General features: G+C 29.4%; 1 protein-coding gene across 2 annotated transcripts; it reads left to right on the top strand.

Moving 5' to 3' along the window:
* The first annotated feature begins 3,404 nt into the window (after positions 1 to 3,404).
* On the top strand, positions 3,405 to 13,739 carry LOC107625684 (disease resistance protein RPP2A-like). Of its 2 annotated transcripts, XR_015904832.1 has the most exons (9): positions 3,405 to 4,041; positions 6,591 to 7,656; positions 7,941 to 8,398; positions 8,704 to 9,808; positions 10,053 to 10,331; positions 10,667 to 11,491; positions 12,328 to 12,831; positions 12,986 to 13,105; positions 13,235 to 13,739. XR_015904832.1 is itself a non-coding variant. In XM_088503700.1 (8 exons), exons 1-8 carry the CDS (start codon positions 3,584 to 3,586, stop codon positions 13,043 to 13,045), a joined length of 4,755 nt encoding a protein of 1,584 aa, XP_088359826.1. In that variant the 5' UTR covers positions 3,405 to 3,583; the 3' UTR covers positions 13,046 to 13,739. The 2 variants fall into 2 exon arrangements, 1 of the variants encoding a protein (XP_088359826.1); XM_088503700.1 differs by having other exon boundaries at positions 12,986 to 13,739.
* The last annotated feature ends 225 nt before the right edge of the window (positions 13,740 to 13,964 follow it).

The raw sequence follows: 13,964 nt of genomic DNA, 5'->3' as shown, positions 1-13,964 counted from the left end.
AGTTGACTCTTAGATCTAAGCTCATGTACCACAAAAAAACTCTATATATAGGCTTTATTAAAAACAAACAAATATGTAAATTAGTTATTATTAAGATAATTTTTTATTATTTACGTTAATTATACATCATATATTTGTTTAGTTAAAATTATATGATTTTATCATATTATATCATGACTAGAATAATTATTTTTTATCATGAATAGAATAATCGGGGCCAACTTCATATCATTATCATACCATATTATTATTATTATTATTATTATTATTATTATTATTATTATTATTATTATTATTAAAATAAATGGATCACCATTAAGATAACAACTTGCCATTAATAAAATCATTGGATAATGAATAAGAATTAGAATTGTATCAATATAATTAAAATCAATATAAAAATAATTAAAAATATTTTTGAGTGATAATTAGTTTAATAATATATTAAATATTAATTTTATATAATTATAATAAAGATATTTTCTTAAATTAGTATAATTATGCATTATTCATTAAATACTAATTGTAATATTATAATATAATTATAATAAAGATATTTTTTAAAATAAATTTATTTAAAAAATATAAATTGGTTATTAATAGCCGGTGCCATTATCATATAATTATCATATCATATTATTATTATTATTATTATTATTATTATTATTACTATTATTATTATTATTATTATTATTATTATTATTATTATTAAAATGATTAAAAATATTTTCGATTGATAATTGATAAGTAATTTAATAATGCATTAAATATTGATTTTATATAACTATAATAAAGATATTTTCCTAAATTAGTATAATTATCATTATTACTTAATGTTTTATTATATTAAGTATATATGAAACTTATAAAATAGCAGTTAGAGTGTGTTTGGTAAACACGTTGAATAGAATAAAAGTGTGTTTAAGTGCTTTGGACGCTGTTCTTTGATGTTTGGCAACTTTTTTTTCTCTAAACATAGACGTGATTTTGCATCTCAAAGTTCGTTCATTAGAAGCAAGAAATTATAGTTTCTGCTTTCACTCAACGTACGTTTAGGTTTGTTGCTAGTCATTCTTGATTTTCTCCATAATTTTTTTTAAATAAAAGAATACTGAGAGTATTAAAATAATTATTTTAATTTTTGTACACCGCTTATTATTCTAATTTTTTATAATATGTATTATTGTTTCTATTAAAAATGATAAATTAAATAAAAAATTAATTATAAATAATAACAAAAATATAACTAATGAAAAGTTAGAACCTAAAATAATAATAAAAATAAGATTATTAAGAGTACTTAAAAAGAGTACTAAAATATGTTATTTTATATATTATTTTTAATTTAATAAATAAATATTAATTTTTATTATAAAAAATAGATAAAAAGTTATTAATTTTTATATGTTTATTTTTAATTTCATAAATAAATATTACTTTTTATTATAATAGTAAAAAAATTATAATATACTAAAATAGAGTACTATTAAAAAAATACTATATAAAAAATACTAAAAGAAGTATAAAAAAGATTAAATATACTTAAAAAATAGTATTATAATTTAATATTATATTTTTTTAATAATTAATTAATTATTTATTTAGAAGTAATTTTAATTAATATTATCCAAACAATATTTATTTTATCAAAATCCATTTTAGTAAAAGTTGCCAAACATAAATCATGTTTGTACAACTCACTTCTACCCAAAATCAATTCTACAAAATCACTTTTATTCAAATTCTAGTTTGACCAATGTCAATCCAAACACACACTTAAATGTGGATAGCAATGATTGCTTTCTGTCTCAAGGTACTATATTACACTACAACTTAAATTTATAATTATTAGTTAAAAAGCTTACAATTATGTACTATTTTTAATTATTTTAGTTGAAAATGATATATTTTATGATATTGTTTTTTAGGATTACTCATATCAAATTTTAATAATCTAAAAAAGTTTTAAATGCTTTATGTCTTAATTCTTTTAGCAAAATTTTAACAATTCATAGAAGTTAATACAATAGATGGTTATAAATCAAAGTGATAGACAAGAGTAGAAATTGCGATGATGATACTTGGGATAATTAATTACGATCGGATGAAAAGAATGTAAAAGGAGAAGAAAAAAATGAGAAAGGAGAACAAGGTAATATAATAATGACGATGAGATAATGATAGGTATGTGTATAGAGAATAATATATAATAAAAAAAAGAATAGTGTTTGATATAGTGAGAGGATATAATAAAATTAATAAACTAATTTAAAAAATATTAAATTAAAGATAATTTAAAAAATTAAATATAAAATAAAAAATATTTTATATCAATTGAAATTATACATAAAAATAAAAAGTATTTTAAATATAAATTTTTATCTCTATTTTAAATTAAATACTATTAAAAATAAATAAATAAACTTAACAACATTTTTATATAGTTAATTATAAATAATGTTTCTAAATTTTTATTTTTATTTTATTATACATAATAATATAATAAATATATTTAATATTTTATTTATTTAAATTTATAAATTTTATACTTTTTAAAAATTAAATAATTTATAAAATTTTTATTTTTATTTTTAATGTTTAAATTATTTTATTAAATTTATAATTTTAAAAATAAAATTATAAAAATTAATCGTTTTAAATTAATAGAAAAGCAGCTGAACATTAACATTAATGTGTTATAGAGACAACATTGCATGTCCAAGTCCCAACCGTGTCATAGTGAGGAGTGATGGGAATGGTTTCTTAATTTTTTTTTCTATGATGCACGGATACTGACACGGACACGGGACACGACACGATATGGGACACGCCGACATGTGAATTTTAAAATCTTATATGACACGGGGATACGCATATATATAAAATATAAAGTATTTTTTAGATAAATTGTAATGATATTTTGATATTTTATTGATATTAAAATATAAATTAAAATTTTTATTTATTTTAATTGTCTTATTTTAATTATATCAAGTATTTAAAATATTTTTTATTTTAATAAATAATAATATATACTATATCTAAATTTATTTTAAGAATATATGTTAAAAATAAGACTGGACACGCGGACACGTGATGATATTTAGTTGTGTCCTGTCCGGAGAAGAATTTTTTATTTTTTATTAAGACATGATTGGACACAACAGACACGCGTGTCGGACAAGTGTCGGTGAATGTCGTGTCCAAAATGTGTCCCCGCGTATCCGACACGCGGATACGATAACTCAGCGAAGTGTCCGTGTTCATATATTTTTTTTAACCCCTTGAAAAAATTAAGTGTGATTTTTCACTATTAAATTATTAATTTTATAAATAGAAATAAAAATAAATATAAAAAAAAATAATAAAAAATAAAATTAAACAATGAATACCAACCCACCCCCGAGGAGTGACTACTATCATTGACTTGATTTGCTTCACAAAGAAGGTATCAAGTCCCTGTTGACTTCTTCTCTAACTTCCTACGAACTGACAAAAGATCTTCCAGCCTCCTCCATAAGCCTCCTAAGCCTCAGCTTGTATATGATTTGAGTCAGAGCATCACTTTTAACCAGTCGCTGCTATGTCTTCCCAAAACCAGGAACCCCAATTCATATATGATGCTTACATTAGTTTCGGACTGCAGCTCCTTCATCCTTTTATTTCAGGTCTCTATGATGCACTCAAAAGTGTTGGACTGCATGTTTTAGCAGACCGCACCGAGCCCAAGACTAATATATCTGACGCAATCGAACGATGCAGAGTTTCTATCATAGTTTTCACAATAGCTTATGCTGAATCAACCTTGTACTTGCAAGAACTCGTGAAAATAATGGAGTGTCATCGGAGGAAAGTTCAGAAGGTTGTGCCCGTGTTCTATTGCTTGGATCCCTCCGAAGTATGCAATCTGAGCGGTCATTTTGGGGAGATTTTGTCGCGAACTCTGCAAGGAATCTCAAGGGATGAAAACAGGATGTTGAGTTATGGGACCGCCCTTCGACAAGCTGCTTCCATTTTACCCAGGTTTCTTCCAGATATCTGGTAATTAAAATCTCCCATGTTTTTTAATGCTTTGATCTTTATTCTTGATCAGCCATGACCTTTTGAGTATCTTTGGCTTGTTGGAGACTAGAGTGAACGTGATTTTGTCATTCAATTCTTATCATGTTCCTCTGATAAATGTGCATATTGAACAATGTTTGTGAAGGTACTAGAGAGTGAGAGGGTTTGAAGAGAGTTGGCAGAGAAAACAAAGATAGCGAGAACGAGTAAAACGAGCGACTAACAAAATTTATTATTTTTTTTTGTCAACATTTGGCTAATTCTAAACTAAATTCTAAAATCTAAATTCTAATAGTATAAAAAAATTAAAATTTAGAGAAAATGATAAATCTATTCCTAACTTCTTGCCTTTTTGGTGTGTGGATATTTAAATTCGGGAATTTAAAAATACATTTAATTTCTTGATCTTTTTAAAATCTGTACACATTAATCTCTGGGTTTAATTTGTTCCATTTTAAACTCTCTCTCACGTGTGCATCTCTGTATCAACCAGGTCATACAACGTAAGTCACATTTGATTTTTCCTTTAAGTTTGACAGACCCAAATGAATATGAGGGATCAATATGTCTAAGTTTTGAAAAAGGTCAGAAACTTAAATGTATTTTCAAATCTTCAAGGACTTAAATATCAGTGGATCAAAAAGTCAAAGACTTATTTATTCTTTTCTCCAAAATTTATTATTTTTGACTATCACTTAGTCATAAAATCAATTTCTTTATTCTAGTTTCTTTAATTTAGTAATCCAACAGTATAACTAGAATGAGACCCGCGTGATACGCGGGACGGGACGATAAATTAATGGTAGTATATAATAAATATTAAAAATTGTTATATTTTGTAGAATTAAATTAAATATATGTAAACTAAAGTTAAATTTGAAAGATGTTTTATTTAAAATAATTTGTAGTACAAAAGATTTGGATGGTGGAGTTATACAAAGTGATATTTTTATTTGGTGGTTTAATTTTTGCATTTGTTTTAGTTGATGGATTTAGTCTTCTTATGTGGCACTTGTTCTTTTTTTTTTTATTGGTTGTTGTTAGAGTTGTTGTTTTCTTCTTTCTATCGTAGGTTCTTGGAAAGACATGTTCTTTATGAATTGTTGAGTTGTATGCACTTTCTATTATGTTGTTTGTTTTATCTTTGCATGTATGTTCTCCTTCCGAAGATGTGTTTTGAATTTGTATGATTTTCTTTCTCCTTAATCTCTTGATGAGAATGTGATATTCGTCTGATGAGATTAGTATTGGCGAAGTTGGTTCCTATAATCAATGAATAATATAAATTAAAAATAAAAATGATGTCTTGAATAAGAGATTTTTTTTGAAGTATCACCTGTTTTATTTGTTGTAATAGGTGTTGAGGTTCAGTGTTTTTGGTTGGAACAAATGTCTTGGTAACAATGTATTGTTGACAACCTTTTTTGGAATTAAAATCATTTATTTTGAATTCAAATATAAATGTAAGGTTGCACAAATTTTTCAATTGAGGCGGTGCTTCCATGTCATTACTTTTCTAGAGTGTCATTACTTTTGAAGCAGTTGTGCCTTACAATTTTTTTTTCTTCGCCATCAAATAGTACAAAAATTATTGTAGCACTTTGATGTGAAATAAGTATTGGGTTAGTAACTAATAATTTGATAGATAGGATTATGAAAAGTATATAAAATTACCTTATTGTTGGATATTGTGGAGTTTGATTATATGTGCCACAAATGTAGTTGTCTTCTTTTCATCTAATATAATCATTTCTAAGCAAAGAGGTTACTTTTCATCTGTGGTTGTTAATGTTTTTCATAGACGAACTACGCAAACTTTGATAAACCAATTGTCTGTTTGTTTGGTAATATTGTCCAAAGAATGATGCTCCATTGAGTAAGTTTGAGATGTTGTATAGTTCAGAAATAAATTTCTTGTGCTAAATTTGATGTTATTTGAAGAAATAGTGATAAGAGACTTATATAAGTAGGTCAAATATTATGGAATTTGAATATCTATAACATAAAATTTATTATGATTAATTATATTATTATGACATTTGTAATGTAATATGGATGTTTATTACATTTAATAAGTTATTTATAGAAGCCAATGAGTAATAGCTCAAATGGCATAATCTCCCCATACTCAATTAAGAGGTTGCGGGTTCAAGTCTCTTATCTTTGGTAAAAAAAAAAAGAAGTTATTTATAAAAATTAATTATTGGGGATTATAAATTTATTGTATTGTTTATAATGGTAAAATATAATAAATATAGGAATATTGATTCAATGTGTGGTTACAAATTTGATTTTTTTTTTTGTAACAAATTTGATTAGACATTATTAATTTTTAATTATCGGTGTTTTTTATTTTTTATTTTTGTATTTTTTTTTTTTTGATTTGGAAATAATAGGTGATTTGCATAACTACCTAACAGCATAGTGACAGCTATCAATATTTCTAACAAACTTTCTAACTTAACTAATATCCCCAATCATTTGTATTATTGGTTAATGATTATGTTTTATATTTATATTTTTTTCAGGAATAACAGAGAAGTTATGAGCCATATAGTTGGACATGTTACATCCTTGATAGATTCAACAAAATTATTCATTGCAAAGCATCCGGTGGGAGTTGACTCTCGTGTGCAAGATTTGATTCAACTCTTAAACAATCAGAAAGCAGATGGTGTCCTCATAATAGCAATATGGGGAATGGCGGGAATAGGTAAAACTACAATTGCCAAAGCCCTCTACAACCAAATTAGGCACAATTTCGAGGTGAGGAGATTTGTCCCAGACATCCAGGATGGGAAGGGGGATTATCCAATATGGTTGGCTTCCAAATTTAAAGAAGAGAGGCTTCTTTTGTTTTTGAAAGACCAAGTTAAAACAAAAGCGCAAAACTTCGACTCAACAAGAAATATATGGTGGGAAGGACTTCGTTGCTTAAAGGTACTTCTTATACTTGATAATATGAGAAGTGAAAGAGAGCTGGAGGTTTTGCCAGTAATTCCTGAATGCTTTGGTCCAGGGAGTATAATAATCATCACGACAAGGACTAAACACGATCGACTTCATGAGATTGGAGTTAATCATATATATAGAGTGAAAGAAATGGACTACAACGAATGTGTTGAGCTTTTTAGTTGGAGCGCATTCAACAAAGCCACTCCTGAAAGAAGTTTTTCTGGTCTTATTAATTATGCAATTGAATATTCTGATGGACTGCCACTGGCTCTTGTGTGTGTTGGCTCTGCTGTATCTGAAAAAAGTATACAAGAGTGGGAGAATGTATTGGACAGCTTCAAAAGATTACCCTTTCAAGATGTATGGCAGGTTTTAAAAGAAAACATAGATTCTGTTGGATCTGAAGAAAAGAAAATATTCCTTGAACTAGCTTATTTGAGACATCTCTTTATTGGAATGAATCGAAATGATATAAGTCAGATATTACAAGAAGCTGGACATAATGCTGCACCAAGAGCAATTAAAGGACTTGAAGAGCATAGTCTTGTGTGGTTTGATGAGGACAAGCTTTGCATGAATCGTTTGCTACAAGACATCGGAAGAGAAATGTATATGAAGCAATCATCGATTGAGCCTCAGGTTTGTAGGATGTTATGGTTTATAAGCACATAAATTGATTTATAGTTGCCATTTGTTTTTGAATCTCGTTTTGGAACATAACAAAGAAAGAAAAAAAATTGCAACTCAATAAATTCATTAATAATAAAAATAATTTTTTTAATATAATAAATAGTTAAAAAACTTTTAATTAAGGTGAATGTATCCTACTTTTAATTCAGTTTATAGTGTATGCTGCATAGATTTAATACTTGTCCGAAAGTTAGTTCAGTGTGTTTTATTTTCACATTTAAAAACTTATGCAGCAAAGGCCATATGATGTATTCTTGAGCTTTCGAGGCAAAGAAACTCGCTCAAAGTTCATCTCACATCTTTATGCATCTCTTGAAAATGCCGGTATCTATGTTTTCAAGGATGAAAACGGGCTAGCAAGAGGGGAAAAACTCTCAATCTCGCTTCTGAAAGCAATTGGAGAGTCTAAAACTTCTATCATTATTCTGTCACCAAATTATGCATTTTCAAGATGGTGTTTGCAAGAGTTGGAAGACATCATGATATGTTGTAAAAACAAAACTCAAAAGGTGCTGCCAGTATTCTACCATATAGATCCCTCGGAAGTGCGAAATCAGACTGGTAAGTTTGGACAAGCTTTTGATAATCTTATGAAAAGATGCCCGGATAAAATAAAAGGCAAGGAGCAGAGTTGGAGGAAAGCACTCCGTGAAGTTGGGTGCATTGCAGGGTTTGTCATCCGAAAATCCAAGTAAATTAATTAATATCCTTCATATTTTGCAGGAATCTCTCTATTCTATCTACAGGTGTTTAAATATATAAAGTTTGGACAAATTCTAAATTTAGGAATTGCATACTAAGATTCTTTTTCTTTAAAATTTCTTCCGATATAAAAGCATATGAAATTCTTACTGATATAATTCAACTTAATTTTGTCTAACTTGCGTGTGTTTATTTTCTTTAAGCAACACTATACTTACAATGAAACTAAAACACCTTGAGAAAGTTGTAAATCTTCTCTTACTGTGTGTATAATCTCTAGTGCCTACGGTGCAGGAATGAAAGTGAGGATATTAAGAACATTGTTGAACAAGTTACTCATATGCTGGAAATGAAGGAATTGTTCGTTGCTAATCATCCTGTAGGAGTTGAATCTCGTGTTGAAGAGGTGATTCAACTATTAAAAGACCAGCACCAAGAAAATCCTCTACTACTTGGTATATGGGGCATGGGAGGGTGTGGTAAAACAACCATTGCCAAAGCGGTTTATAATAAAATTTTCCGTGAGTTTGAAGGTCGGTGTTTCCTCCTAAATATAAGAGAAGTTTGGGATCAAGATAATGGAATTCTTCATTTACAACAACAACTTCTTTCTGCTATCTACAAGACAACGAAAATAAAGATTGAAAACACTGAATCTGGAAAATCAATATTAGAGAGAAGACTTGGCCAGAAAAGGATACTTCTTGTACTTGATGATGTGGACAAATTGGAGCAGCTAAATTCTTTAGCTGCAAGTCATAAATGGTTCTGTCCTGGGAGCACAATAATCATCACAACAAGAGATGAACATCTTCTTCGTTGTCTTAGAGTTGATAAGTTATATAGTATGAAAGAGTTAAATGACAAAGAATCCATGGAACTTTTTAGCTGGCATGCATTCAAAGAACCATGTCCAAAAGAAGAGTTTGCTTCACTTGCTAATGAAGTTGTTTCATATTGTGAGAGATTGCCACTGGCTCTTGAGGTAATTGGGTCACATCTGTTTAATAGGAAAGTATGTGAATGGAAGAGTGTTTTGAATAAACTCAAAACTATTCCAAACAACGATGTACAGAAGAAGCTTAAAATAAGTTTTGATGGTCTAAGTGATGATAGGAATAGAGAAATATTTCTTGATGTAGCATTTTTCTTTATTGGAATGGACAAAAATGATGTAACTGATATATTAAATGGCTGCGGGCATTCAGCTGACATTGGAATAAATATTCTTATGGAACGATGCCTTATTACTGTGGACACTAAGGGAAAACTTGGCATGCATGGTTTGCTGCGAGACATGGGAAGAGAAATTATTCGCGAGAGTTTGCCAATGAAACCTGAGGAACGTAGTAGGTTGTGGAATCCAGATGAAGTGCTTAATGTATTATCAAAAGACATGGTAAGAATTTCAAGTATATTTTCAAATTCATATAACAACAATGATATATTGTGAAAACTTTTGTTTCATCATTTTTAATTATATTTTCAAACAAGGGAGTGGAACTTCAATTATATTCTGTTCTCTTGAATTTTTATCATTCCACCTGATTGGAGTTTTAGTTATTTGACTTTTTTTCCAATTTTTTAGTGCTATTTTAGCTACCCTTAATCTAATTTTACTTTTTGGTTCCTATCATTTATAGGGAACAAAAGCTATTGAGGGACTTGCTTTGAACCTGCCAAAGTCATTGAATCCAACTCAGTTAAAGGCAGAAGCATTTAAGGAGATGAAGAGACTGAGATTGCTTCAGTTTACAAATGTGCAACTTGTTGGAGACTTTAAATACCTTTCAACGGATCTTCGATGGTTGTGCTGGCATGAATGTCCTTCAGAATATACAACTGCAAACTTTGATCAAGGAAATTTAGTTGCTATTGACTTCAAATATAGCAAACTCGACCTTGTATGGAAGAAGGGTCAGGTATAAATTCTGACTTTTATTTACTTTTGTGGTTGGACATAGCAAACCTCTAACAAAGAAAACTTCATGAACAAAGCTCATGATCTTTTTAGACATGTTGAAAGATTGGAGAGCTTTGTATTCTTATAGGTGTTTGTTTTGTGTTTTGTTTTTTTATATGAGAACCCTATTCCCCCACCTTTTCTGTATTGCTGTTTTCTCATATTAATGAAATTCTTATATAAAAAAGTATATACCTATTAACAAATTTCTAAAAACAATTCAAGTGAATTTTCATATATTCAAATCTAGTGTTTTTTTTAGTTCATGAATTCATCTCCTTAAAATTCTTGCAGATGATGAAGAATCTAAAAATTCTCAATCTTAGTCATTCTCAACACTTGACACAAACTCCTGACTTTTCAAATATGCCCAATCTTGAAAAGTTAATACTCAAATATTGCCCAAAGTTGACTTTGGTTTCTCATACCATTGAACATCTCAAGCAAGTTCTTCTAATCAATTTGAAAGGGTGTTCGGGGCTTCGTGTACTTCCAAGAAGTATCTACAAGTTGAAATCTCTCAAAACTCTCATTCTTTCAGGATGTTCATTGATTGATAAATTAGAGGAAGACATAGAACAAATGGAATCATTGACAACTTTGATGGCAGATAAAACTGCCATAACACAAGTGCCTCATGCACTTCTAAGATTAAAAAGCATTGTGTATGTTTCTCTGTGTGACTTTAAAGGATTATCGCGCAATGTGTTTCCTTCAATCATTTGGTCATGGACCTCTCCAACAAATAACTTCTCACCCCAAGTGCAAACATTTTTGGACTTGTCAAATCTTGTTTCCTTAATAGTACCAAATAGCAACTCTCAAGGCCTATCATCCATCATCAGAGAGCTTCCACAGGTCCAGAATGTTAGGCTGGAATGTGGCTCACAACTTCAAATTATAGGAGATGTAGTTTCTAATACTTTTGATGTCACAAACTGCAATGAAATGAAAGTAACATCAAGTGCTTCAAATATCTCAAAAGGGAGTAGCTCATCATTAATTGGTTACTGCAGTGAAGATGACATTATTGAATCAGAAAATTCCTTGAATTCAATTTTAATTCAAATGGGAATGAGTTGTTCAGTCACAGAGTTACTTAGGGAAAATATTTTGCAGGTTTGTTTCTATCTTTTTCTACCAATTTACCTTTTGTTCTATCATCAAAATAGTTTAACATCTCTATCTTTTTTAAAATGTTTTAGAAGGTATTTCAAAATATTAGAAAATGCTAATATATGATATGGTCCATCCTAAAACTCAGAATTAAATTATTTTATCTCATTCATTTTTTTTAACAAAATAAAAATGATATCTTGTTGTATCTTTATTTTATCTCATAATAATAGAAAAATCTCTCTTTCGTGTACTGCCAAAATATGTACCCGAAAGATTTTGACCCTGATAAAATGGATTTCTAAAGAATTAAAGTCCCTTGTGGTTCTCCAAAATATTATGGGTGTTTGACAAAATAATCTAAGCAGGTCTAAATTTTTATTGAACAACTTTTGTTCTTTGCAGTCCATTTTGTCATAGTCAAAATATTTAGGGTATTGTCTTTGCATCTTAATCGTTACAAATGTATGTAATTCACCTAATTCTTTTTTTTTTTTTTTACCAAAGATATGAGACTTGAACCCGCAACCTCTTATTTGAGTATGGGGAGACTATGCCATTTGAGCTATTACTCATTGGCAAAAAATTTGGAAAGATAGGAGACTCAAACCCGCAACCTCTTAATTGAGTATGGGGAGTATATGCCATTTGAGCTATTACTCATTAGCAAAATTTGGAAAGATAGGAGACTCAAACCCGCAACCTCTTAATTGAGTATGGGGAGTCTATGCCGTTTGAGCTATTACTCATTGGCACCTAATTCAAACTAAGTCATGAAATTAACTATTTATACCTAATACTTAAAATTCCAATACTGAAGTATGTTTTTCATTATACAGAAGTTTAATGCAAGAGTACCTGGAGATTGCTTGCTTCCTGGCAACAAGAATCCTGATTGGTTAACATTCAGTTGTGAAGGTTCTTTTGTAATTTTTGACATCCCTCAGGTGAATGGGCATAAGTTAAAGTCAGTGATGTTGTGTATCATCTATTCTTCTTCCTCAAACATTGTACCTTTAGAAGGCCCTATCATTAAAAATTTGTGTATCATAAATCATACAAAGACCACCCCTTTTCTCTACGATGGAGATACACTGGCTTCACTTAGAGATGATGAATGGCAGAAAGTAATAGCGAACCTTGAAGCTGGTGACAAAGTGCAGATTGTTGTTTCTTCCGGATTAGGATTCACTGTGAAGAAGACAGCAGTTTATCTCATATATGCAGAGCAACAAGCTGAAGGTATTGTTTGTGGTGATGATATGGTAGCAGATGGAAATATCATTGTTCATGATGGAGAAGAAAATGATTTACTTCAAGGAGTAAACAAGAATTTCTCAAAAGTAAGTGCTCATTGTCTAAATATCTACAAATGTTATTTTAAAAACACAATTTAGTTCTGTCCATATTTTTTAAAAACAAAATTTCTCAAAGGTATTTTTTGTGCTTATTTTTTGCTCATTTGCTAATTGTCTAATGTTCATATCTTATTTTCAGAAAAATTTGAAGTCACATACAAAACGAAAATTCAAAGAGTATGATGATACCAATCATTAATAGGGTGAAGATGTTTTTAGATGATCAAGGACTATTGGCACTTACGAGTTGAAGATGCACGTAAGAATAAGCTAAAGAAAGATAAAATTTACCAGTAGTTTTAGTATAATTTTATATTTATTAATTTCTATTAAATATATATCATTAAATGGTTTTAAACTTTTAATGTATGATGCACTAAATTCTAAGGGAGATTGAATCTCGGGCTGCTCTGGAAGCATTCCCCCTTGGTCTATAATCAGATGTGAATTATTTGCTGCTTGGAGGGGGCTGGTTTTAGCTTGGGATTGCGGTTTGAGGGATATTATATGTGAGACAGATTGCCTTGACATTCTGCCCATCATGCATGAGCTTACAAGTAGGTATCCATCTGAAGTAACAGATTTAGTTCACAAGATTCAGGAACTTTTATCTCGTCCTTGGCTTGTTCACGTTGAATGGGTGTCCCGAGAAGCAAATAGAGCTGCGGATTGGATGGCTAAATATGGTGCCAAGAGTAACTCTAATCATGTTATTTGGTCTGAGCTTAGTGTTGATCTCCAACGAATCATCCGCTCGGATTTAGAATAGTTTTTGCTTTGTTTCTTTCCTTGTTTAGTCACCAAAAAATGTATGATGCACTAAGTTATGTTTACACACTTTGTATATCATGTAAAATTGATGGCAGGGGTAATACAAGTATTGGCTCCATAGATGATGCAACATGAGATGCACTTAACTTTTAGACCGCTACTAACTAGTACATTTTAATGAGAGAATCAGAAAATCTTGCTCAAGCCATTAGCGAACCTAATCAATAGTCTTAACTTTTACATACTAAGATAAAAGAGATTGTGCAGATATATGCATAGCATTTTATTTTTCTATATATAATGTATATAGTTCAAAACCGTCGCCTTGCAAATTTGTATTTGTTTCC

Source organism: Arachis ipaensis, chromosome B2 (assembly GCF_059453495.1).
Source record: "Arachis ipaensis isolate K30076 ecotype BB chromosome B2, ASM5945349v1, whole genome shotgun sequence".
NCBI classification, from domain to species: domain Eukaryota; kingdom Viridiplantae; phylum Streptophyta; class Magnoliopsida; order Fabales; family Fabaceae; genus Arachis; species Arachis ipaensis.
Note: the sequence above shows the minus strand (reverse complement) of the source record. Positions and strands in the feature narration are given on the sequence as shown.